Raw genomic sequence first — 26,589 nt, forward strand, 5'->3', positions numbered from 1 at the left:
TCATCGGTCAGGAATGCCCATTATCTGCCCAGAAGTGTCTGCAGCTGTGATATCGAATCAAACAAGGATGTTTGTGCAAGTGACTGAACTGATACGGCCAGCTCTCACCCTCCCACACTCTGAGGCAACACTAAAGAAGGTCTTGGCGTTTTCAGATGTCCCCCTGGTTTAAGCCAATCCAGTCCAGGCCCTTTGCAGCCGACGTAATGCGGATTTATGCTGGCTGAGATTCTGTAAACGTGTAGAGAAATATTCCCACTATTTCATTAGTACAGTTATGCAATAACTAATAACAATTAATCCTCTCAGAAAATAAGTGTGTGTCAGGTGATGATGGTCAGCAGACCACAGCGGCTGTGACTGAAATGACGTGCAGTAAAGTGCAGAGTTGTTTTTCCACTTATTGTATTTAGTTTTATATAAGGTGGAGCTTCTTGCTTATTTCCACCCATCTCACGAGGAGGAGGGAGTGGGTGGGATTTTCCATATTTAAGTAGGGCAAAAGTTTTAGCTTTTAGCAAAAGTAAGAGTACTCATGCAGAACCATATACATGCATATCACTTAAATGTGGCTTCTGGAGATGTTTTTAATGACTTATATAATCCTTGATAGCTTTATCTATAATAATAAACCATCAGATATTAGTATTTTAGTAACTAGAGCTTTAAAATAACGCTTGAATTAAAAAAAAGGTAATCCAAAATACAACTGATATATACTAACTCACATCCATGCCCGAGTGTTTGTGAGAGTCGATTTGGTTGGAGAGTGCAAAACAAAAAGCGAGCTTTATTTTAAAAAACTGATTCATGAAAGGTACAAAACTAGGAAAACAAGAAGATACTGGAGAAAAAGGACAAGAGCAGACCAGGAAACAAGACAGATGACATGACAAAGGAAGTGACAGGAAGTAACTCCACGAAGACAAACGCAACATGAAGATGGAGAGGTCAGAGGAGTAACTTGAACCACAAACGAGCAACAGAATCACACAGGCCGTGTCAGGGAGTCTGATTACCAGACACTCTGATTCATTATGGCTGCACTTCAAATATCCTAAATAAACGTGGATGAGGAGCCTCGGGAGATTTTCTTCACTGCAAAAGATCCAAGCAGAGAAATAGATGTGACTCAAATGGGGCTTTTCTCACTTCTGTGCATGTAACACACACACAACTAACTCGTGACACGTTTTGCACCAACCACAGGAATCAAATGTTAAGACACGCTGCATGAGAGCTCGTACATCAGGGCTTTTGTCAGTGTGGACAAGCTAATCTGTTTCCCTCCGAGTGTTTCTGAGCTGCTCATGTCTCACTAACTTTACTGCTGCCCGCAGTGGGCTCCCTCCCCTCCTCTCGTGCTCTGGAGTTCAGGGGGTTGACCAATTGCCAGCAGCTGTTGCTCATTTCACAATGGCCCCGCCCATACAGTGCAAGGCAGGCAGCACAAGCGCTTCACAGTAGATGAGCAATAGAGAGCTAAGTTAGAGGGATATGTCTCCACTGTGAGCAGCAGAAAGGAAATACTTAAAGGAAACAGGAGCTCAGCTGCTGGTGAGTGAAGCTTCATGTTCTTCATTTCTCAAAAGTACTCAGAGGTTTTTTTGAAGAGGTTTGTCAGAGTCCTCTCATTAGAGGAAGGCAGATTGAGTCATGATTTGTCACAGGCTGATGCTTTTTGTTTCCTCTTTGATATTTTGCTCTGTCAGACATGTTATGAATTACTGGATGACTTTTGCGATGTTTTACTGTGGAAAAAAAATCCCTGCAGTTTTTGGGGTGTGGAAGAGCTAATTCGCTCTGTTATAACTGCTATCAGAGATGCTGGAGTTTATCACATTCTTTCCATTCCCCATTTAGAGACTCAGCACTCCCACATGCCTATCTCTCTCTCTCTCTCTCTCACACACACACACACACACACAAACACACACACACACACACACACACACACACACACACACACACACACACACACACACAGTCATCAGTGGATGTATTTATCAGTTTCTGGACTTTTAAGAACAGCAGCTCTGGACTTGAGAGACGTTTAGTGCTAATGCAACTTCTTCTAAGAGTTGGAGAAACATGTTGAGTTGCACTAAAGACGTCAGTTTCCTGTAAGATAACATTTCTGGCTTCCTGTATTTTTCAGCTGAAGCTATCGCCATCCCCCCCGCCCCCCTCCCAGCCTCTTTATTTTCCCTTTTAAACTTTGCTCAGCATATTTTTAACGTGTGAAGCTGTAGTGTTTCCTCCGTTTCCTCTCTTGTCTGTAAGAAGACTGTAAGAGCAGAAAGTAGATAAGTAAGAGCAGGATGTAAAAGGAGATGAAGATTGTGACCCTGAGCTTTGTGTTCAGGGGCATGAAGGCAAAGACTTCATTAAAAAGGGATTATTTGGCACTCTGTTGACGCTGGAAGATAAAGTTTCCCCTCCTGAGTCTTTACCCTCGTTCCAACTCTCTCTTTCTATCTGCCTCTCGCTGTAGCTGTGTTGAGAGAAGCTCAGAGGAGAGCCCAGATCCTGTCGTGGGTAAATCCCCCGCCGTCGACACTCGTAGCTGTAGAGTGGCACAGCGTTCACATCCTCTCGCTCCTCATGTTCCTGGGAGCTGAGTGGAGGGAAGGGCGAGGAGACGCAGCCTGCCAGCCGGAGCCACAAGCACCGTGATTGGGATGGGGCTGCACAGGAGGCTGCTTTTTGCCGTGCTCACGGTCTCGTGCGTCCTTATCGTCTACATTCTGGCTTTGACCCTGGAGAGGCCTCTGGTGCCTCTCTACGACTTCATACAGAGGGCGAGCGGGTGAGTTCAGACCCTTACTTTGAATCTCAGATATGATAAGATATGAATTTTCTTTGACTTGTAGACTTTTTTGTGCATCATCTTTACGCTTTTGGGGCACACAGGAGTACAGTTAGATTCAGCTCATCATGTTTCACCTGCTGAAGATCAGAATAAAGGGGGACAAAACTCAAAGTTGCAGCTCAGGCCTGAGAGGGAAAAGTTACCGAGTGTCACTTGATGACTTGAACAAGGACCGAACTGCCAGGTGTGGATTTCAGGAAGGCAACCCAATATTTATAACATGTGCACCTGACACTTTCTTTAAAAGAAAATGCTACAATCAGCAAGGCAACAATACCTCTGATGAAGAAAGACACCAGTGAGTTTATATAAACTCCAAGATATGAACATGAATGAGTATAAATATTGGTCTGCTCAGTTATTTTGGTCAGTATGGAGATTTAAAGCATGACATCCAAACATGTTCGATGCTCTCAGAAGGGAAATGAGGGACCGATGACACGTTTGGGATGTACGTGATGAAAATTATACACATGTGAGCAGTTAAAGTACAGAAACTGAAAGCAATGCTTGCATATTCAAGCAGGTTTATTCTCCCAAATAAAAGCTATGAAAGCAGCCGGATATTAGACTGAATCCTTAATTCGTTAAACCCGATTCTCATGTCTCGAACCACGCGGGCGCAAGAAAGGACATGAGATAAAATCATGTCAGTATGTGCGTTCATTCAGTCATGATGATGCTGAAGAATTAAAAGCAACACAAAGCCGAGAAGCCTCGCTGCATTACCCGTCACGATGTTCTGTCGTCCGTGGACTTAACCAAGGCTTTCGTTTACATCACCGGCCCTGAATTCTCAAAAACTATCCAAGACATTTAAAAGCAAAAAACATTAACAAAGAGTTGGGCTCAGTTTCAGATCCCCTCGTACTTTATTCCAGGGTAAAGGTGCAGCACATTTTAAAAACCACACTTTTCCCCTGCATCTGTAAACCATTCAGAGAACACGGCCATAAAGTGATGCACACGATGACCGGTAATAAAATCTTAAGTACACAAACTGTTATGAGGACGCATCAGAAATGCTTGCGGGGCAGTTAAATATGTAACACATTTAATGCTGCTGAGTTCGAGTAGCAGAAAGGAACCAACCTTTGGACTTCGTCGGGGTCTTTGAGCTTCTTTTGGGCGTGGCCCTTATCAAACTTGTCACAAAACTACTGTTAACAACAGGTGAAACACTCGCAGCAAAAAGGCCATAAAAAAGTGCAAGAAGACATTTATAATACTCATATAATCTCAAAGGAATAACTCTAAAAACAAATTTTTATTGCTGTTTTTTAGTTTTACAAATTCTTCGTCGCTCTTAAACGAGGGTCAGCGGACGCCAGGATGTCTGTCACTGGATATCCCGGGTACGTGGAAGCCCTGAAAAACTTGTCTTTTTAATATTTGCATTAAGAAGAATACAAATAGAAATCTAGAGACTCAGACCTGTCTGTGTTGTTAGAGAAAAAGCTTCTCATTCAAGGTCCAAGAAGCGTATTAAGAAGTTAAACATTAAGCAGCGAGCACAGACACATCCCAGGTTTACTCCCATGTCCCAATGTTTTGATGTACTGGTGTTACTACCAGCACGAGGAGCATTATAACAGTGATTCCCACAACATCTGCACCATTCAAATATCGTATGATCTTTTTTTTTTAAATGCAAGTCTTTAGAGTTACAGATGTTGTTGCTGCTAATGATGTTTTAAAGTTCTTTATCTTTAAAAATATTTTGTGTGCATGACGACGTTCTTTTCCCGGTCAAAACTGGATCTGTGAAAATAAAAACCGACGCTTTCCAATCTGAACTAAATTCATGCATTTTTATCTTTTTGAAGAAGCATAAAGCTTCAGTTTAATCCTAGTGTTAAAAACAGGAAACTCTGATGATGACGCGAGTGAGTTATTAAACAGGATTGCCTTATCTGCTCTCAGCTGCCCCGGACATGCACACGATTGGACAAAAGGGGACTTTGACACCTGAAAAGAAACTAAACACAACCAGTTAATTCACCTTTATGTGAAAATCAGGTATTTATCAATATTGTGCACTGAAAATATGGTGCTACATACCTCTTGAATCGGTCGTCTGGATCGTATTTTCCAGCCTCAGCTGCTCTTGCATTTTCCATCCTGAAATTGACACTGCCTAAGAATTTGGTCCAGTGACCTCCTTGTAAAAGGGGAAGAAACTGAAGAAAAGGCGGCTTTCCCTCCCTGAACACTGTCAGGTTCAGACAACAGTCCACATGCAGAGCTGTATCAGACGGTGCAGTGAAACTGGTGCGAAGGGTTAAACTCTGAGATCACAAGTGGTACGAGGAGTTTTCTGTAACCGGCACTTATCCCCCTCCCTTCCACTTGTATCATTGTGGTTTCAACAAAGGAGCCACACAGCGCTCCGGCCGCACTAATGAAAAAAATCCCCTGGAGTTACTTCACTGGAGGTGGTCTCTCTCACACACATATGTGAAATGTAAGCTTTGTAGCGACGGGCAGCGGTCCAGGTTTAAAAAGCCGACGGGTCCACATTAGATGCATTAAATCGAGGGGGCGGAGAAAAGATGGCTACTTTCTAAGGGGGCTGTTTGAGACACTCAGGAGTGAGGGTGGGCTTTTTGAGCTCAGAGGGCTCTGATTTTAAAAAATCTGAATGCCTTTTGTAAGAATCATAATGGGAATGTCCTCTTCACTCGCCTGCAGCTGCTTTAGTCTGGAACTGGAGGTTAAGATCGTGAATTTAGACGCTGAAGCAAAAGATATTTTACAGCCGTTGGTGTTAAAGCCTCATGTAGAAACGTGAAATGGTCAAAGAGCAGAAAACTGAAATCCCCATAAGATACACAAATGGATTAAAGCACAAAGGCGCCCTGTGCACAGAGAAGTAAAAGGCCCCAATTCCCACCTTTGAGACTCCCTGTGATGAGTGACGACTGCTTTACAGTCTTTTTTTATTTTTTTTGTCTATTTTGAAGTTAAAAGATGACTGCTCCTTCCAAATGCAGTCGTTTATATTTGGCAGTGTGGCTCGGTGACACCGGCACGGGACAGGAAAGCATAAAAGATCAAATTAAACATGTACTGAGTCCAAACAATACCCCAGCAGCTGTGGTTTCTGTGCACGCTGTGTAAACACAATTGATTAGAACGATGAGTTAAGCCAACCTATCAGGGTGGAACTCTCCCAGCCTTTATTAACTTTATTCTGTTGGAGGAGTTTGCAGTTTGTCCTCTGACTGTAATGTGGTAGTTAGTGAGGCGCAGGGGTGGAGGAGGTGGTTGCCAAGCAGCTTGCAAGCTCAGCCGGGAAAATTGGACTATAATGGAGTAACCGGATCGCCCCGTACGAGATTCACCAACTGAGTATGTTTTTATTTGTTTTTTTCGATGTGGGCGTTTTTGCCTTGGTTTCACTTCCAGGATTATCTTAAATATGGAAAGAAAAAAAAAACATTCCAAGCACTCGAACATGCGACTTCCCGTTTTGTGTATAAAAATGGAAAAAAACATGCTCATGCAGTAATATTTCCCTTTATCTATGCTCATGACATTTTCAAAGAAAACTATTTAAAATGCACACATAGAAGCAGCTCGTATCATAAGATAACCCTCACACCACTTAATTTCATAGCTGATGTATTTGAATTTTAGATTTTCATATTTTATTCTGGGCTGCGCTCTCTTAAGCCACAATAGGCACATTAGTTGGAAGTTGAAAATAATGTGGAGCTGTCCTTTGACTCTTGCTTGGTAAGTGTTACATATAGGGCTGCCACAAACGATTATTTTGATAGTCGACTAGTCACTGATTATTTTTGTGATTAGTCGACTAATCAGATCATCATCCATTGGACGTAAAACTACAGCTTATTGCACCAGCAGCATCTGCTCTTATATAACTATCATTAGTTTACAGCTTTAAGTGTTTAAGGTATGTGCTAACTAAAAATAAAGACAAGATGAGAGTTTATTAAATTTTAATGACATTTGCAGTTTGTTTCTATGGAGTTTAATCTGCTTGAGGTTTATTCAGCTGTGTAAAAATCTCAGCCAAACCGATTTAATCAGGAACAAATAAAATACTAAAAAAAAACCCAAACAATAACATTTATAAGTTATCTAAGTGACTTATATATCATGTTTAACCTGAGTAGCGAAAGATGGCGGTGGGTTTGAAAACTATTTGCCGGGAGTCCGGTGTTCTCACGGCTCTAGTGAGCCTAGCCCCCGGCTAGCTATCGAGCTAGTGGGTAACAGACGTCTCCGAAAACGTCGGAGCGCTTTTGAAAATATGTGGTGTCTTGATAAACTGAGCAGATATTTGAGGTTTACACAGCTACATTCTCGCCTGAAAATATGTTAAATGTTTATTTTGTGACCCAGAAAGAATAATAAGAGTAATATTAACACTAACTAGCTGCCGCCATTGTTGGAAACTGAGCTGGGCCGCGCTATGAATTCTGGGACACAGCTTCTTCTTCTTCGGGGTTTAATGGCAGCTGGCATCCTTGTACATGCAGTGCTGCCATCTTCTGTTTCAGTCCGTTATTACACTCTTAAATCCTACTACTTATTCCTGCGTCTTTTGGGATCTTACAAAGCTTCAAACGACGCGTCGACTATTAAATTAGTCGTCGACGATTTTAATAGTCGACGTAATCGTGACTAGTCGAATAATCGTGGCAGCCCTAGTTACATATGATGTGTCGGTAACTCTTCTGTCTCCCGCAGCATCTCATCCGAGGAGCCTCTCAACGAGCCGAGCAACAATGCCCACTTGACCTTCCTGCCCCCAGTGCCCAGCTCGCATCCAGACAGGGATGTAGGGAATTTGTTCCTAAAGCATCACAAAGTGCAAATGCAAGACCTGGATAAGGAGACATCCAAGTCCAGATCTGATGATGCCAATAATAAAACCAGGATCAATACCAAACGGCCTACAGTGAAGCCTGCTCGGCCAGCCAAACCTACGGACCCTCCCTTCATAGGAGACTCGTACATGAGCGAAGACGTCCCTCCACAGACGGTGAGTTCTCCTTAACTGTGCTTAGTCTGCTGGCTTTGATTTCATCTGCTGCTGAAAATGAAACCCCCTGAGAGCAAAACGTTTATCTGATTTCAGCAGCTGTCAAAGAAATGTTTGCTGTTTTTAACCCAGGAATCTGAAATCTAATCTGTCTGTATTTTACAGGCTGTTTTCCCTGTGACATGTGACATATATGTCTGTGCAGTTTGTCCTCTGACTGTAATGTGACAAATCGAGACAACTGTGTCGATGTCTCGATTTGTACAACTTCCTCTACATTTGTTTCTTGTTGTGCTTCTTCTCTCTTTACTGTGCTGTTGTGCATATTGTACAGGATGTAATGTTTGCATGTAGCCCTGCAAAAACACTCAAAAGAACTGGACAACATGCAGAACAGCACAATCAAAGACCTCAGAATGACAGGAAGTGAAACCACATGCACTGATACACAAAAATATTTTCTCATGTTCAGTTGACATGGACAGTATGCAGTTTGGCCACAAATAGAAGCGCATACTCTACCAAATGAGTGTCATGTTGTTTTCAGTGAATGGTAAATGTGCCGGTACTTCCTTCCCACCCACTTATCCACAGATAAGAGTGCTGTATGTGCAAGGTGAAGCTCAAGACTCGCGATCTGGCTCAAGGATATTTTGTCACGTAGACAGTACGAGCTGGGGATCGATCCAAAAACCACACAAACCATGATTTCCTTTGGGATTAATAAAGTATTCTGATACTGTGGCTCATTCATGTTTTAGATAAACAACAATTAAGCTCCTTGGCAACAGATAATATATCAGACTTTCATATTCACAAATCCACACAAATAATAAAGGTAAACATCGTCGTTATGGTGACTGACTGATGCGGGTAATAAAAGTTGTAATTTGAACCCTGTAAAGCAGCGGTGCCCATCACATGACTTGGTTTATCGTCCCTGCAGCAAAGTCACACATCTGCTTTTATTCAGGGCTGAGATGTCATAGGGCGGCTGCCATGGTTACTGGGTGGATCTGTTTTTTCCAGTAAATGTTTAGTAGAAATATGTTTCATGTTTATTTTTGTTTTTATGGAGCCTGACTTCTGCATTTCATCACTATGAGCACAAACTCATGGTGTCATGAGGACGGAGGAGTGTAAAACAGATTAATTATCAACTCTGACTGTTATGGACATTGCATGTAAGACTTTAATGATGAGGCCATATCATAAATCGCCTCTGTCAGCGCGCCCCAGGGCAGCTGTGGCTACAATGTAGCTTAAAAGCTTGTAAAGCGCTATACAAATACAGGCCATTTACCATAAATGATGATCTGTGCAGACATTGTAGTTAATGATAAATTTAACAAAGACTAAAACCGTGGTGTACTACCACAGAGGAAAAATGAAAACAAAGAGGAGCCACTTATACCAGAAGCAAGAATACAAAACAAAGCTGTTGTTATTGTTGAGAAACTAAATACTGAACAGCAAGTTTCAGGCCATAAATAACACGACTAACATAAACAGACTGCAGAGACAGCCAGCGAGAGAAGACGCGATCGAGATAAACTAGTTGATGCATTTCTTTAGTTATTTTTATGCCACTGCATTCATTTTAGAGGTAAATGTTGGATATTATTGGCTTTAACTTAAACATGTTACAGCACAGGAGGTGTGCCTGACATAAAGAGCACTACCATGCTACTGATGGTAGTGCTGCTGATGCACTAGGATGTGACTGTGGTTCAGGGGGTTGGGAAGCTCATCTGTAACTGGATGGTTGCTGGTTCAATCCCCCAGCTCTCTCTGCTCTCTCTGTCCTGGGCAAGACACTTCACCTACCGCCTACTGATGGGGCCGATGGCAGCTTCTGTCAGTCTGCCCCAGGGCAGCTGTGGCTACAACTGTAGCTGCCTCCACCAGTGTGTGAATGTGAGAGTGAATGAATAGTGGAATTGTAAAGCACTTTGGGTGCTAGAAAAGCGCTATATAAATGCAATCCATTATTATTATTATTTATTAGCATGTAGGTGTTACACACACCTGCCTGTTTCTGTTACAGTTTACTGTTCCAGAGAACATAGATCATCACTGACAAATGCCTTTCTTAAATTGCGAAACCTGTTCAGTCATGTTTTCTTATCAACGGTGCATTTTGGTGTTGAATGTTTTATTTTTTTCTTTGGTTTTTATCTGTTGACATTAATGCTTTCGATCCGACTCAGGTTACTTCATTTTCCCTCTGAGGCTACTGTTGTTGTGATATAGATATCTGTAGCTGTATAGACGACCCTACGCTGTCATTTTGGTCTCTAATAGCGTCTGTTGCTTGAGGGTTACCCAGCAGCCGAGCTGATATATTTAGTGAGTCAAGTTTATTAAGACGCCTGAATTGATAAGAAAGCAGGCGTCTGTTGCTCAGGCGGTACGCCTTTATCATCCACTAACTGAAGCGCAGATTGGTTAGATCAGCAAGTTACTGAACAAAGAGTGAAAAGCTTGTGCGCGCGAGCAAGTGTGTTGAAGTATTTAAAGTATATGAATAAAGAGCGATGAGACTGTGCATGATCGGCTGCAGCGTGCAGTATGAGGCACTGACTATCATCCGCTCACTGTCAGTGGTTAGATTTTCTTTGAGTACCCTTCTCTGATAACATCTGCATGTATTTTCTTATCTCTTATTTCCACTCTTGTATTTCACTCAAACAGAATATTTCTCCTCCACTAACATCTACTTCCTTGTCTACATGTGTGTATATACTTGTAAGGTTTTTGTTTTGTTTTCATCAGCACTGTCTGCCTCTGTGTGTTACTTCATGCCTCATGCTGGATGAAACCTCCAGCATCTGTCCTGTCGTTAGCCCTGTTCTCTCTCCGCTCTGTAATTATTGGGTAATTACGCCCAGTGAGACTCTTATTAGGAGGTCAATATTGAGGTTGAACTTCCTGCCGAGTGAAAGTAATGATGTTGGCTTTGTAATGATCGTGAGGGACGTGCAGTAACTGCATTTAGGTCTGGAGGTAGGAGTGTCTGCATGAGGTCTGATAACAGTTATGTTGGTGTCTGCTCCACACAGGGCTGTCCCGACAGCATCCGAAGTCGGGTGGGGAAAACTGAATTTGGAGAGCGATTTCTGGAAAGTATTCCGGTTTTGCAGTGGGCCAAACACGTGACACCCGAACAGCACCGGCGTCTGAGCCGTTATCCTGGAGCACATGGCTGGGGAGGGATCGATTACGACAGTGAGATTTTGATTTTATCTAAAATGTTTTCCTTTCATTTCATTGATTGCTTCTTTTGAACTCTCAAAAGTTCAAATCCTTTTTGAACACAACTCTGCAATTTTTCTCTGCCCAACCAAACGAATCTTTTTCTATCCTCACCTCTGTGTCCAGATTTTTATTCTTAGACTTTATTAAAGCAGCTTTGCATGATTCAAAATAATCTTGTTCATCTTAAGCTGGGCCTTGGTGCACCCACACACCACCCACCCAGTTCCATATAAACACACCCACACTGTGACATCAAAGAATTTTAATAAAACTGTCAAACCTGAGCTTTTGCCTCATACTTAGACTGACATCATCATTTTTGTAACTTTGTAACATCCACCGTTCTAACAGCACATAATGGGAAAACAAGGAAAATATAATCGGTCAAAATAGGTCAAATTCAACTAATTGTATTATTTATTTTTTTTAATGTAAAGCTGGATTTGCCCCAGTTCAAAATGAGGTGCGTATGTGTCCTGGCTTTTTTTTGTTTGTTTGTTTTATTTAAACATACATTGACATACCCTGGTCCTGAAAATAAAAGCATTTAAATTTTATTTTGAAAAAGGAGTTCCTTATAGTTATTTATTATATAAAACAGACAAAAAACACAAAACTGAAAATGTAAATATAGTAATACACCGTAAATTTACAGTAAATGTACATCAATACATTAAACAATTGTTCAGGCTGAATAATCCAAAATCAAATCAAATCAATCTTTATTTATAAAGCACTTTTCATACAAAAAAATGTAGCACAAAGTGCTTTACATGGTTAAAAGCAGCCCACCCCACCCCACCCTCCAACTCACTCCCCACACTTTCATTAGAAAGTATAAATAACTCTCTGGCAGGAAAATATCCTCCTCTAACTATCCTATAAGAGCCGGACGTAGGACTACAAGTACTTCTGGATAATTTCATTGAGGACATGCTGGTCTCATCACAGCAAAGACGTTTATCATAGAGATAAAAGCAGCTTCCTGTCTGTGTGCCCACATGGAGCCTCTGGGATTTTTTTCCTGTTCTTTCAGGAAAATCCATCCATTCGCTTCCACTTCTCCTTTTCAGGGTCGCGGGGCCGTTGGAGCCTATCGCAGCTGTCATAGGGCGAGAGGCGGGGTACACCCTGGACAGGTCGCCAGTCTGTCGCAGGGCTAACACACAGGGCCAACACACAGGGACAGACAACCATTCACACTCACATTCACTCGCACATTCACACCTAGTGGCAATTTGGATTATCCAATTAACCTATCCCCACAAGCTGCATGTGTTTGGACGGTGGGAGGAAGCCGGAGTACCCGGAGGGAACCCACGCAAACACGGGGAGAACATGCAAACTCCACACAGAAAGACCTGATGGTGGAATTGAACTCAGGACCTTCTTGCTGTGCAGCAACAGTGCTAACCACCGTGCTGCCTATATTAAACAAATCTTACCAGATTTAATCAGTTCTTTTGTGCCAACAGCACTGGTGGAAACACTCTCTGTCCTCAACTCTCCTGCTAACTGGCAGATGTTGGACAACTGGAAGGCTCCTGGCAATAAGTCGGCGTGCAGTCGCTGTGCAGTGGTGGGGAATGGAGGGATACTGAAGAACTCCCAGAAAGGGAAGGAGATCGACAGCCATCACTATGTCTTCAGGTCGGTTCTGACGCCGTCCTTCCTGCTTCCTTTCATTAATAATGAAAATATAAGAAAAATAATGCTGATTCTATTTACTATGTGTCTCTGGATTGTTGTGGTCTTCAGGACCAACGGGGCAATCATCAAGGGCTTTGAGGAGGACGTGGGGTCTCGGACCACCCACTACACGTTCTCCACAAACACGCTGATGAATTCCATGTTGAGCTACGCAGGTATCGGGTACAGACGACCCCCCGTGTCTAAGGTGAGGACGGAAATAAACATCTGTCTTTATTAAGTGACGACGTTAAAACGGTCGTGTCACGCTCGGCTGCTCCCTCCTCTCAAACAGGAAACGCGGTACATTTTCCTGCCGGATCACGACCGAGATTACCTGCTGATGAAAGCGGCGGCGACGCACACCCTGGTGGACAGGGGGCGTGAGAAGGGCAAAAAGTAAGCGACACTTTACAGACTGCAGCTTCAGTCCTGTTTTCTTCTGCGTTACCCGTTTTTAATTAGATTATTATCAGCATCAAGGCCCGAGGAGTTAGTCCACTACCACTAACAGGAGTTCTCCACACTTTATAAAGTTTTATCAAAGATTTTCTTTGGACACAAGCTGCTTTTTCACTCATTTTCAGTCCAATTGTTGTCCCTGACCTTGTTCAAGGGAACAGTCATCTCACCAGAGAGCAGAGTAAAGGCAGAAAACATCCAAAGAAGAGCTTTGAATGTCCGTCAAGAAGCCTGGAGAAGTATTCCTAAAGACGACTGAAAGAAAGAAAGCTTTAGAAAGAAAGCTGAATCGCAGAGCTCACACTGTGTTGAAGAATAAGTGTGGTCATAACTAATATTGACTTTCAAGCTCGTTTAAATTGTACAAACTTGTTTTTTGCCTGCATGTCTGCAACTCAAGACTTGCACAGCCAGCTTTGTTTGTGCAGAGCTGCAGAAACGGAGTCTTACTTTTTGGAAATATGATTGCTGAGATGAAGCAGCTGATATTTCCTGCAGACACTCCAGCAGATTAAACCTGACTAGTCTGTATTTGTTTATAATGTCACAAGATCAAATGTGTCAGAAGCGTCACTGCTCATCAGTGATCTTTGAATGTTAATACTTGTGCTCTCCAGCAGTTGTGGTGTTTTTATAGTAATGCCGTATTTCCTTCACAGTCCAGTGAAGTACTTTGGTGAGGACGTGTCAGCAGAGAAGTTGAAGATGTACCATCCTGATTTCATCCGTTACCTCAGAAACAGGTGAGCAAATTCTCACGTGTGAAAGCAGAGCTCGTGTTTCAAAAGGAGAAGCAGCGACTGAAACCAGAGAGAGCTGCTGAGGGAAGATCCCCACGCAGCCACACTGGGCCACAGAGGTCACCGTGTGTGTGTGTGTGTGTGTGTGTGTGTGTGTGTGTGTGTGTGTGTGTGTGTGTGTGTGTGAAACTTCAAGCTTCAGTTCCTGAAAGGCTCACAGCGCAGGCTTACTCATGTTTTGTGATCTTTTTGTTTCAGATTCCTCAGATCCAGCACTCTGAAAACCAGATTCAAAGACATCTACCGTTCATCAACCGGTGCCACGATGCTGCTGGCGGCGCTACACACCTGTGATCAGGTACGTTTCCAACAGTCTGTTGTTTACTTATCACGAGACAAGGCCGAACTTGCCCGATAGCGTGAGAATGTTTTGACTTTGAGCAGCTGAGCTGCAGAAGCATGCGCTGCATTTCTGTTAAATTGCTGTGTGTCAAAAAGCCTCCACAGTTCTGTTTTTGATCTTTACTGTGGTGGCAGCGAGCCTTATACATGCAGATTCTGTATCCGTGTAATTGCACGTTAAACCTGTTTTCCAGCCTGAGAAAATGAAAATGAGCCCAGTGGGTCAAATTGAACCAAAACTGGCATTTTGCAGTTTACAGTCACCAGATTCCTAATCTCTGTCTTTTGATTCTAGGTAAGTGCGTACGGCTTCATGACCCCAGACTACAAGAAATACTCTGACCACTATTACGACAAAAACTATCACCCTGTGGGCTTCTTCGCCAACCACGACCTGCGTATGGAGATGAATCTGTGGCAGCAGCTGCACAAGGCCGGCCTCATGCGGCTCTACATGCGTAACTAAACGAGGATGATGAGAAATTTCATCACTCCGTCTGCACGCGGATCACCAGCGGAGGCGGGATGTGCAGAAACGTGGGACTGTGCCCGTCTCCAAATGACACAAGTTTCTGAAATAAACGCAAAACCAGCAGATGATTTATTTTCATGAAGGAAATGATGATAAATTTGATTTCTAAAAGACAGCTGCTGTTATTGTTCAGCAGAGATCACAGTTATGGGACTAGTATTTGTTTTGCCTCTTTTTAAAGGAACCTTTCTGTCCTGGGAAGCATTATTTTGGTGACTGGTAGGAAAATGGATCTTATTGTGTTAATTTAAAAGATTAAAGGGCCCGCTGGTCTGGGCCACGCAATCCTGTGACGGTAAATCAAACGGTGTAAGCTGTGAGTCACAATCTCTAAGATACTGTCAGACTGTTAAGATGCTTTCAACAACCTCAGAGGGGAGCTCTTCTCCTCCTCCTCCTCCTCATCTTCTGTCATACACGGGCTCTTCCAGTGTTTCACTTACCTGCTGGTTAAACCATCTGTTTATGAGGGGCAACCAATAAGAAGAAAGGAAGCTAACGTGGTTCATTTCAAACAGAGAATAAACTGAGATTTACTTTGAACTGTGCTCCTCTGGTAGAGTTCAAAATCATGACTGTAAATCTGGGAATCGGCAGAATTGATCAGCTTTAGTTGGAGTTGAAACACTCCAGATATGCTAATTTTTTTAAGTGTTATTTCCTCTCTTTGAATAGATGGGCACAGATTCTTGTCTAGTTAAAGAGGGAACTGATTTGCTATTGTAAAAGTTTATAATTGTTTTAAAATGATTTCATTATCTCTGCAGACAATCTGTGGTGATTTATGGTAATATTTGGCTTTCCTGTGAACCTTTCTGCTGCTGCTACAAGCTGAACTGGAAATTGTCCCGTCTGTCTTGTTATGTATTTATTTTTAAACCAGCAAACCACCAAAAAAATGTTTACTCTGAGAACTTTAGATCGTATCATACAATCGGTCTCTGGCAAAGCTCAAGTTATTATTGTTTGACGCAGCGAGAGCGCTCTCGAGTTGGCAACGCGCTTAAAATATCCCGTCCCCGCCCTAAGCGAGCGGCCAGAGCACTGCTGGCAGTGACCACGGCCCATTTTATGTGTTTTCTTTTTTTCTGTGTGAGTTTACTGTGGAATGAAAAGGGAAATAATTCACTGACTGTGACTTTAAAGCTCACAGACAAATTAAGTATTTAGTTTAAGGGACGTAATTTATTCTCTTGTTTTAAACATATTTTAATTTCTTTTTTTTAACACTTAACTACACTTTGTGGCCTCTACTGGACTTTCAGTGCCTTCAATGTGAAACAGCAGTTTAGTTAATTACTGTAAGAACTGAACTTTATTGCCAGACTCCTTCAGCTCTGACTCATCAGCTTCTGTCTCTGAACTGACCGTGGGGGCTCTGCCCTCGACTACATGGATGTACTGTCTTCAAGCTTAAAGGGGATTTTATTGTATTTTATTAACAATACTACAAGTTTGAAGTGGAAGGAAGGTAACCAAACCAAAAACCGTCACATCAGGGAACGTGTGTATTTAAAAATTAGCCTTCTGTGTTATTAAATCAGTGCAGAAAAAGCAATGCAATATTTCCAGCATTTCTGCAAACTGTCGAGGGGAAGGGGACTTCTGGTTTATATACGGTGCAATGATTGATTGTGATTTTTAAAAAAATTAAATCCATATCTCAGTGAGTTTGTGAGTCTTTCTGTCATAACCTGAGAGTTTGGTCACACTTTATTTTACAGCTTTGATTATGTTTTTTCTACCAAAGATCAAGAGGAAGGTTCTAGAAATTATCATTTACTGTTACTAATTATAAAATGAAGAATTTATTTATCGGTTTGTTTTCTTAACTGCATTTTCTAATCCCGGGTCATGAGGAGTTCTGGTGCTTATCCCAGAGGCCTGGACTGGTCACCAGTCTATCACAAGCCTCACACAGAGAGACTATTCACACTCACAGCCAGTTTACCCAGCAAGCATGTCTCTGGACTGTGGGAAGAAGTCATGCAAGCACAAGGAGAACATGCAAACTCCCCAGCAGGCAGATTCAAACCCAGGAGCTGTTTGCTGTGAGGCAACACTGCCAACCATTGTTCCACTGTGACCCAGACAGTGTTTGAGAGCTTTTCAGACATTAATCAGTCTTCAGCTGCCCCGCCCCCTTGTATAAAGTCAGTATCATGTCTGCTTGCACAGAAGAGCCTATGACTTAATAACATGCAGTCCAATTTTATTTCTATAGCACCAAATAACAACAACAGTCACCTCGAGGTGCTTTATTTTAAGGCAGTGGTTCTTAACCTGGGTTCGATCGAACCCTAGGGGTTCGGTGAGTTGGTCTCAGGGGTTCGGCAGAGCCTCCGCCATGACATGCAGGCTGAAGTCTAGAGGTGACCGGGCGTTTGCCCTGGCTGCACCAGAGTTGTGGAATAACCTTCCGATTGTGATCCGGGCGTCTGATTCCATCCAATCTTTTAAATCACGGTTAAAAACCTATTTGTTTAATCTTGCCTTTCCTGCTTGTTAATGCTCGCACCTGACTTTTAGACATATTCTATTTTTTCTTATACATATTTTTATGGCTTGTGCTTTTATTATGTTTTTATTTTGATATGCATTTTATATTACCCCTGTGTATTAGTGGCATTGACCTGTGAGGATATTTGATACTTTGCTAAGGCATTATAATACTCGTGTTACCTCTCTGTCTCTTATGTTAAGCACTTTGGTATACCGCTGGTTTTTAAATGTGCTCTATAAATAAAGATTGTTGTTGTTGTTGATGCATGGCTCATTTTGTGCACCAGTAAAAAAAAATCATATTTTATTTTTCACTAAAGAGGGGTTCAGTGAATGCGCATATGAAACTGGTGGGGTTCGGTACCTCCAACAAGGTTAAGAACCACTGTTTTAAGGTAAGGACACTACAATAAAACTAGAAAGTACAACAATGAAATGACCCCCTGTGAGCAAACACCCGGTGACAGTGGGAAGGAAAAACTCCTTTTAACAGGAAGAAACCTTCATCAGGAGTCTTGCACCACCTTTTCCATGCTGTAATGTTTTCTCCACTAAATTTTGTACGCCGTAACATTTATTTTAAAGCTTTAGTTACTTCTATCCTAAAATCTCCAAAATTCTAAGTACCAAAATATATTAGCTCTATAAACATTCAAAATTAAATATTAATTAATGCATAATATCATGATTCTGCATTATGAGCACGGTTTCTTTATTTTGATCCTAAATATTTTGGAATATAAAATTAGAATTATGCTGATTTTGGCTGCATGACAGCCAGAAATTTGTGCCCCAACAGGCACTGAATGATTGTTTCTTTTAAACTAAATTACACATGTCTCTTGTGAGAAAGATATCTATTCTTTAACTTAAGATCTGATATGACATAGGGCCTCTAAACGTGCTATGCCACCTTGCTGATATGCATTGAGAATAGCTGTGTGTCAACACATGATGTGTAAATGCATTAGTTTGGCACAAAGCCATCAGCTAAAAAAAAAAAAAGAAAGAATGTTTTCTTTGTTATTAATTGTTTAATATGTTTTATTTAAATTTACACTCATTTATATTTGAGGTTATCGTTATTTTAAATGAACTTTTACTTCAAGATATGTTTTGTCATACTGAGTGACATACCATCCCACTTGTACGCCTTTTAACCGGCGCCAAAGGTTTCAGTTCACACTCCAATCCAGAAGGTGGTGCTAACTCACCTGAAGTCAGCTCCCCGTGCACTGTTCACCAAAGAAGAGCAGCAAAAAGGAGACAATAAACGAAGTGGATCTTCAATACCGCAACACTGAGACGGTCTTATGACTTAAACCCAGAAATTAAACCCCTCGAAGTCTATCAGCACCAGGAGATCGATTAAAAACGAGATCGCTGGTAAGAAAAATCAGATTTAACGCGCAGTGACTCTCCGGGAGGAAACGGCTAGCTGCTAGCTCATCGTAGGGGGTGGATGAAGAAACGAGTTACACAAAAACGGAGTATCTCATCTCTTGTCAATCCCAAACGGCACACAAATGACAAAAGACCATAGTTTGGCTATTTATTAGTTAATAATGAAGTATTAACGCGAATGAAAAAGGCGGAACCCAATAGCGAGGATTGAAGCGGATACCCGGACGGTTTACAGCGCGCACACAGCCAAGTTATTTTTACAGTAAAAAATCTTTTTTTATTCGGTCTGTGACAAAAACTGCGATGAAATGCAGTATTTGGGCGCTTTTATGGATTATATAGGCCCGAATTAGATGAGCTGAGCCTGAATTGGGGGCCGCAGAAGGCCGCAGCCGCAGGGGGGGAAGAGAGCAGCTGGCGAGTCGGACGGTTTCCAGCTCTTTGTCTGAACCGGAAGTGCAGAAACATTGACATCCTGTTGAGGCCGATTCCCCCCCCCCTCCCCCCCTCCAAAAAATCATGATTTTGTTTGGTTTTTTTTAGACTGCGGCAAATCCAGTATTATCCAATATGATCGTACTTTAACGATTATTAATAAACATATGAAAATACAAACAAATGAAGAAAAATGGCACCTCAGAACTTATTACATATCCAAGGATATTGCAGGACTTCTCTATAAAGGACAAGAAGTCATTAATCTGGTGATTTAGCCTAGTTTATTCCTAGTTTGTACTATGTGTTTCCAGCAGTGTAAAATATTCATCTTTTTATAAAGGTATAAAAACACGGCACTTCCACATTATTTTAAACTGAAAATCTGAACATAACCTGCTCCCAACAATTTGTTTTTATTCTGCTGGCTGCAGATTTGGTGCTGTTTAGGGTTTGAGAGTAAAGAATAATATATAAAAACAGAATTCAAACATAGGCTTATGTACAAGCAAGTAAAGTGTAGGTTACGATCAGATGATGCTTATAGAATAATAAAATTGTTTGCTGTTAAGGATCTATTTATATTACTGATGCTCATCAGGGAAACACAAAGACTTTAGAAGCTACTGAAAATCTTTAGACCCTCCCACTGATTCCCCAGAGGTCTGCAGCAGGTACCACAAAGCAGGATTTTGTATTTCATACCCCTAACACTCCAGATTAGAGATCAGCACGTATGAAATCTCTGCCTACTGACCAATCAATTCACCATGAAATAGCGTCATCATTCCTGGAAGATCCCTTGGATCTCTGTGTGTGAATAGTAGAAGGTTCTAAAGAAATAAATGCAATTTTATTTCTTGCCTGTTTTTTTCCTGTTGGTAGCAAACAGTTTTACAATTTCATTGTTTTACTGGCATGATCCTAAAACAGGTCATGTAAACTGTACTTACTGATCTCATATTAAATTTGTACGTAGACTGAGCCTATGCTTGAAGTCAGTTTTTATATTTAATCTGTACTGAGTCTGAAGCTGATAGAATAAAAACAAAAACTGCTAGGAGCGAGCAGGTTTGATATAAATCAGCTGGAATCACCACATTTTCACTGATTCTTTTCTTTACAGCATGTTTTATGTGTGCAATTTGTTAAGCCGTGCTTTACTAAAATCACTGACTAAAGTGAAAACTGTGACTTGCTTTGTTACAGGAAACTGCGTATATTAATTTGATGATTTAGAATATGTACAAATGTTATGCTTGATTCTAATCTGCTGCCGTTTATCCTGATCATCAGTGTTAGGAAAAGTCAAAAAGCTTTCAAAATTGATGTGCAGGGAAAGAAGCATGAGCATCATATTGCATTCAGAGGCGTTTCTTAAGACGTAATGTAGAAAATCTTGCCTTAGTTTGCCTATCGGCCATTCATTAAAAAAATAAGAAAAACAAAAGGAATAAAAGTGTTCTGCATAAAATTGGCTTTACTTTTTTATGGTTAATGCTACATTTTTGTTCAGCCTGTTGAATTAAAGCTGAGAATCTGCTCTTCAGCTGGATTTAACTGTCGACACAGTTACATCCCTAACTTGTTCCTGTTTTTCCTGCAGATGTTTAATAGCTGTCGGTGATTAAAGAAGTTCCTCATGAGTGAAACCCCAGTCTGGACCAGCATGAACCCGGAGACCCTCCACATAAAGGAGGAACAGGAGGAAATCTTGACCAGCCACGAGGAACAGCAGAGTAGTGGTCTGGAGGAGGCGGATATCATTAAGGTCATAATCACTGCGGTTCCTGTAAAAACTGAAGATGATGAAGAAAAACCTCAGTTCTTACCCTTTCATCAAAGCCAAGCTGAGGACAACAGAGATACAGAGCCTGAGAGCGATGGACCAGAACCGAGCAGTGATCCGGATCTTCAAAGTGAGTTTAAACCTGATACTGATGAAAAGGCTTCAGACTATTCTGAGACTACTGATGAGTCTGGACCTGAAAACGAAGACAGCGATGGCGGCTGGAAGGAGGGCAGTGCACTGGAGTCAGACTTAAATATGGATGCGGACTGTAATGCGGCAAAAAAATTCTTAAGCTGCACTTTGTGGGGTCAGCAGTTTATCTACAAGCAGTGTCTTCAGAAACAGCTGACATGCCATTCAGGACAAACTCCTTCCAGCTGTTTGGTTGATAACAGCTGCGAGGTAAAGCAAAACGTAGATTCCCAGGTGGTGGCTCCAACAGGTGTGAAACAGTTTATCTGCGAGTTGTGTAGTGAAGTATTTTACCGAAAATCAGAATTTAAGAGGCACAAGAAAATGCACAACGGGGGGAAGGCATTCAGTTGCGACTATTGCGGTAAAGGATTTAACCGAACATCAGATCTCAGGACACACATGAGGGTCCACACAGGTGAGAAACCCTTTAGCTGTAGTAGCTGTGGACAGAGATTCAACCAAAAGATACACCTTAAGACGCACATGAGAATTCACACCGGAGAGAAACCGTTTGTTTGCGAGGAGTGCGGTAAAAGGTTCAGCCAGCAGGGAAATCTGACAACTCACATGCGAGTCCACACCGGAGAGAAACCGCTTGCCTGCGAAGACTGTGGGCAAAGGTTTAACCAGCAGACGCATCTTAAGGCACACATGCGAGTGCACACAGGAGAGAAACCCTTTCAATGTAGTGAATGTGATAAAACGTTTAAACGAAAGACGCACCTTAAGACCCACATGAGAGTCCACACTGGAGAGAAACCTTTCGGTTGCAAGGACTGCGGTAAAAGGTTTTACCGAAACACAGATCTTAAGACTCACTTGAGAGTCCACACGGGAGAGAAACCGTTCGGATGCGACGAGTGCGGCCAGAGGTTCAACCAAAAGACGCATCTTAAGGAGCACATGAGGCTCCACACGGGAGAGAAACCCTTTCACTGCAACAAATGCGGCAAGAGATTTAATCGTAAGACGCATCTTAACTCACACATGAGAGTCCACGCAGAATGAAAACGTCAAGGCTGCTCGGTTTGTTGTAAGAGATTATTTGCCGTGTGGAGGCAAGTCTGCAAGAACCACAGCATTTTTTTTATTGTCCTGTAATGTTTACGTTTTTTAAGCTTTCTTTAGTGCGTAGTTCAGAATATTTTAAACAAAATGATATTTGCTTCATCTGCTGGATGTTTAATGAAATACTAATGCTGAGGCTTCTTTAGTTTCCCCAAGCTAACCTCAGGTTTTGTTATTTAAAGAACTCAAGTAGAAAACAACTGTACTGTTACTAAAAACACTTAATTTAAGCCTGCGCTACGTATTAACTCTCTGTTGGGCTCTGTTGTATGTCAGTCCACACCAATACTTGTGCTCGTACAAAGACTTTTTTTATAATGTGTTTTGATGTTTAAGCAGTGAGTCTGAATGAAACTAATCTGAACAGAAAACATCATTTAAAAACTGTTATGGTCGATTATTATGGTAGTCCCTGTTAGGGTTGGGCAATTGGACGAATATATCGACTAGTTTTACAAGGGCGATTTATTTATTTGTTTGCCCATGAGTAAGTTTGCTAATAATGATGGAGCTAATAGAAGCAGTCAACAGAAAAAAATAATAATAGCGCTGTTTTAACAGCACCCTCTTTCATCTGTGAGCAAATGCCCCCACCTCAGAGTGCGCCCAAGTGCTTGTTGATGGAGCTGTAGAAGCTGTTGATAGCCTAGCATACTCAGCCACTGGACACGTGCATGCTCATGCAAGTTAGTCATGTTTGAGTACTTTGCTCGAACTATACGTCTGCACAAGTGGCACACCGCTTTGGTTACATCCTTAGGTTTACCTCTTTCATCTGGTTTTTTAGTACTGTCAGCGTTAACACTCCTTCATCATGACTAACGCGATTAACAATTAACCCATCTGGAGCGCAGACTGAGTCAAAATCCCTGAAATGTCTCTTGTCAACGCATTTCGGCAGTTTGTCCTAATTTTGTTCATTCTGCACTCCAGATGGGTCGAGAGCGTTAAAAAGTTTAATCGTGATGACCGCGTTTAAGCCGCGTTAACGCTGACAGCATTTTTTTTTTTTTTTTTTTGGAAATTAGTTCATCCATGTTTGAACTTCTTCTGTGTTGTAAACGTGCATGATTACATAGCCCCGCCCATCAAGACGTCTGCGCATGCACAAATATATGGCCCATTGGCAATTGTTGGACTGACGATTGGAAAATTTTTACATATCGCCCAACCCTAGTTCCTATGTAGCATCACTAAACGAATGTTTTTTTTTTTTCTTTTACTATGTGCTACTGGCAGGGTCACTGAAAAATACTACTTTGTAATATAATATACATTTCAGCCAATCCTGTTTGTAAAATGTATGTACTGTAATGTAAATGACTTTCAGATTCAGCTGCCTGTTGACGAGAACACTACTACATGTACTGCTGTATTTGCATGTTGTCCCTCAAAGTGTTTTATTAAAGGTGTGTTCCTGTAACGCATCAGAATGTTCTCAGACTTACCTTTTTGTTACAGTAACAGCATGTGACTCTTCTTCTTCAGTGTTTTGGTGAGACTGTCCTCAACAAAACAGCTGGGTTGTTTTTGTTTTTTTTTATTAAAGCTGTCATTAGGACTAGTTAGATCTTAAAGGTAAGTGCAAAATATTGGCAGAACTCAAAAATCCTGTAGCCTAGAGACCGGAGGAGCTTGTTAACATTTTCCAACGCTACCCGGATGTTGTTTTAACAAATTTATAAGCATGTGAGGTCAAGTCATATAACCTTCATTGGATGTAATAATATCAAATATTTGCAAAGCACTTAAAAGTTATAAAACCACACATAAAGATGAATACATGTTCCACATGGGACGGGTGGGCAAAAAGAAGCTTTTGACCTAACTAAAGCTAAAGTTTAGTTAGGTCAAAAATTCCAACTATAAATGTTCGAAAGGAAACAGGCTATTTGTGCCCCGTGAAGGGAATCCAAGGAACAGCTTACATTAATTAAGCTAACCATTAAGAGGAAGGAAAACTATACAACTATACAAATGACTATCAAAAGAAGAGTTAACCTCCTAGGACCTGGCGTCCACATATGAGGTAATCACATTTTGGGTTATTTAGACCAAAATACTAAATTTTGCTCTACAAGGGCCTGATACCCACTTACGAGGATATTATACTGCTACTGTTCTATCGAAATTTTAAATGAATATCCTCTCATGTGGCTCTCATTTTTCTTAGAAACAAAAATTAGGTAAAAAAAAAAAAATCTGGTAATTCTTTGCTTTTACATTCATCAGGTTCCAATCATACGGAGCCCCGCAGGGGACATGGGAGAAAAAAAAATTAAGACAGACTTTTGCGAGATCTCGCAAAAGTTGAATTCCAACAATGGCGGCAGCTACTTAGTTGTAATATTACTCTTTTTGAGTCACAAAATACACTTTTAAGATATTTTGAGGCGTGAATGTAGTTGTGTAAACGTCAGATATCTGCTCGGTTTACAAGACATCACATATTTGCAAAAGTGCTCCGACGTTTTTGGAGATCTGACACCCACCATCTTGAAGCTAACGGGAGGTCGAGACCTACTACAGCCGGGAGGAACACCGCTTTCCCGGCACATCGTGCCTCGACCTCCCGGTCGGCTTCGAAGACTGCGGCTTGCGAGATCCCGAGTTTGTTTTGTGAGATCTCGCAAAAGTTTTAGTTTTACAATTCCTGAAGACTACTTAAAAATAACAGGAAGCTTCCTCAGAGAGTTCAGAGTGTGCTGAAGAACAAAGACACCCATCATCACACCAAATATCAACTTTCAAGCTTTTTAGAATTGTACAAACTCTGTTCTTGCTTATAAACTGCATTTTCATGTCTCTTGACACATGTCAATGAATCACTGCATGCTGTTGTTACAGACAAAGAGTGCAACACCACAACCAGCTTTTCCGGTCATTTATTCAGCCACAAAACAGCAGTATGTGCAAAAATAAAGACATAATTATTCTCAGACAGTAGTTTTAAAAGAAGTAATTTCTTTCTTGTTGCTGTTAGCATAATTATCCACAATCCTCTTACATCAGCCTGCAAAAAAGCATTTTACCACTCTCTTATACAAAACTCTCCAAACTGCATCTGGGCTTTGAAGCCACAATTTCTGCATTTTTAAAGCATCACCTGTGGGGTTTAATAGTGTGATCAGGACCATCATTAAACTCCTGTTTAACTAACTTGGATGAAATCACATCCTCTGAACACGTACAGTGATGATGACCCTGAATCATAAAATGTCCACCGCCATGCTTCACAGGTGGTATGAGGTGGTTCTCCTGAAAAGCTGTCTTTGGCGTGTGTCAACATGTTTATTACTCCAGTTGCCAAATAACTCCACCTTAGTTTTTTTTTAAAAGCACAGTATTTAAAAAAAACCTGGTCCTAAATGCTGATCCTGGCGAGAAAAGTCTGACCCTTGATGATGAAGTTTCACCTTTTACTCTCTAAGGTGGTTCTATTCATTGACACCTAATCCAGCTCTCATTGTATTTCTGAATTTGTAACAAATATAGAAGAAATGAAGCAACAGATTAAAAAATAATAATAAAAAGGTATAAAATACTATGTTATTGTTAAAAAACAAATAAACAAACACAATTCTATCACGTATGGACCCTCATATGTCTTTTCAGATTTCCCTGTCTGGTGAATCTTTTGCTACAAACTCCACAGCTAAATGGTTTCTCTCCGGTGTGGACGCTCGTGTGCCTCTTGAGATGCGCATGGCGACAAAACATTTTACCGCAGTCGTTACAGCCAAATGGTTTCTCTCCTGTGTGAACTCTAAAGTGTTGTTTGAGATGAGTCTTTTGGCTAAAATTTTGACCACAAAAAGAACACTCGAATGGTTTCTCTCCCATGTGGACACTCGTGTGTCTCTTAAGAGTATTCTGATGTCTAAATGTTTTGCCACAAATGTCACAACCAAACGGTTTCTCTCCCGTGTGAACTATCGTGTGTCTCTTCAGAACCTCCTGTTGTGTAAATCTTTCGCCACAAACGTCACAAACAAAAGGTCTCTCTCCTGTGTGGACTCTCATGTGCCTTATGAGATGCATATCGCAACTAAATGCTTTATCACAGCTGTCACAACCAAATGGTTTCTCCACAGTGTGTAACTTAGCATCTGACAGCTGTATACCTCCATCCTCTTCTGGATTCCTCCCTTTGGCTGAGTTGCTGTTTGGAGCTTCAGCCTCTGAGATGTGTTCAGTTTGGCTTGGCTGAAGCTCCAAGGACAT

General features: G+C 41.4%; 3 protein-coding genes across 4 annotated transcripts; 2 read left to right on the top strand and 1 right to left on the bottom strand.

Moving 5' to 3' along the window:
• Window positions 1-1,429: 1,429 nt before the first annotated feature.
• On the top strand, window positions 1,430-16,639 carry st6galnac (ST6 (alpha-N-acetyl-neuraminyl-2,3-beta-galactosyl-1,3)-N-acetylgalactosaminide alpha-2,6-sialyltransferase). 2 transcript variants are annotated; one of them, XM_087844964.1, is made up of 10 exons: window positions 1,430-1,557; window positions 2,495-2,809; window positions 7,592-7,886; window positions 10,949-11,114; window positions 12,620-12,794; window positions 12,903-13,041; window positions 13,129-13,232; window positions 13,955-14,038; window positions 14,294-14,393; window positions 14,733-16,639. In XM_087844964.1, the coding sequence occupies exons 2-10, from the start codon at window positions 2,682-2,684 to the stop codon at window positions 14,901-14,903; spliced, it is 1,362 nt and encodes a 453-aa protein (XP_087701090.1). In that variant the 5' UTR covers window positions 1,430-1,557; window positions 2,495-2,681; the 3' UTR covers window positions 14,904-16,639. The 2 variants fall into 2 exon arrangements, with proteins under 2 accessions (XP_087701090.1, XP_087701091.1); XM_087844965.1 differs by lacking the exon at window positions 1,430-1,557 and having other exon boundaries at window positions 2,415-2,809.
• A 2,057-nt stretch (window positions 16,640-18,696) lies between these two features.
• LOC102782641 (uncharacterized) lies at window positions 18,697-23,786 on the top strand. The gene is made up of 2 exons (XM_006793251.3): window positions 18,697-18,857; window positions 20,917-23,786. The coding sequence occupies exon 2, from the start codon at window positions 20,953-20,955 to the stop codon at window positions 22,303-22,305; it is 1,353 nt and encodes a 450-aa protein (XP_006793314.1). The 5' UTR covers window positions 18,697-18,857; window positions 20,917-20,952; the 3' UTR covers window positions 22,306-23,786.
• Window positions 23,787-25,950: 2,164 nt separating this feature from the next.
• Window positions 25,951-26,589, bottom strand: LOC148101812 (uncharacterized). Its single transcript, XM_087844969.1, has one exon. It carries the CDS (start codon window positions 26,587-26,589, stop codon window positions 25,951-25,953), a length of 639 nt encoding a protein of 212 aa, XP_087701095.1.

Source organism: Neolamprologus brichardi, chromosome 8 (assembly GCF_056152115.1).
Source record: "Neolamprologus brichardi isolate AB-2024 chromosome 8, ASM5615211v1, whole genome shotgun sequence".
Classification (NCBI taxonomy): domain Eukaryota; kingdom Metazoa; phylum Chordata; class Actinopteri; order Cichliformes; family Cichlidae; genus Neolamprologus; species Neolamprologus brichardi.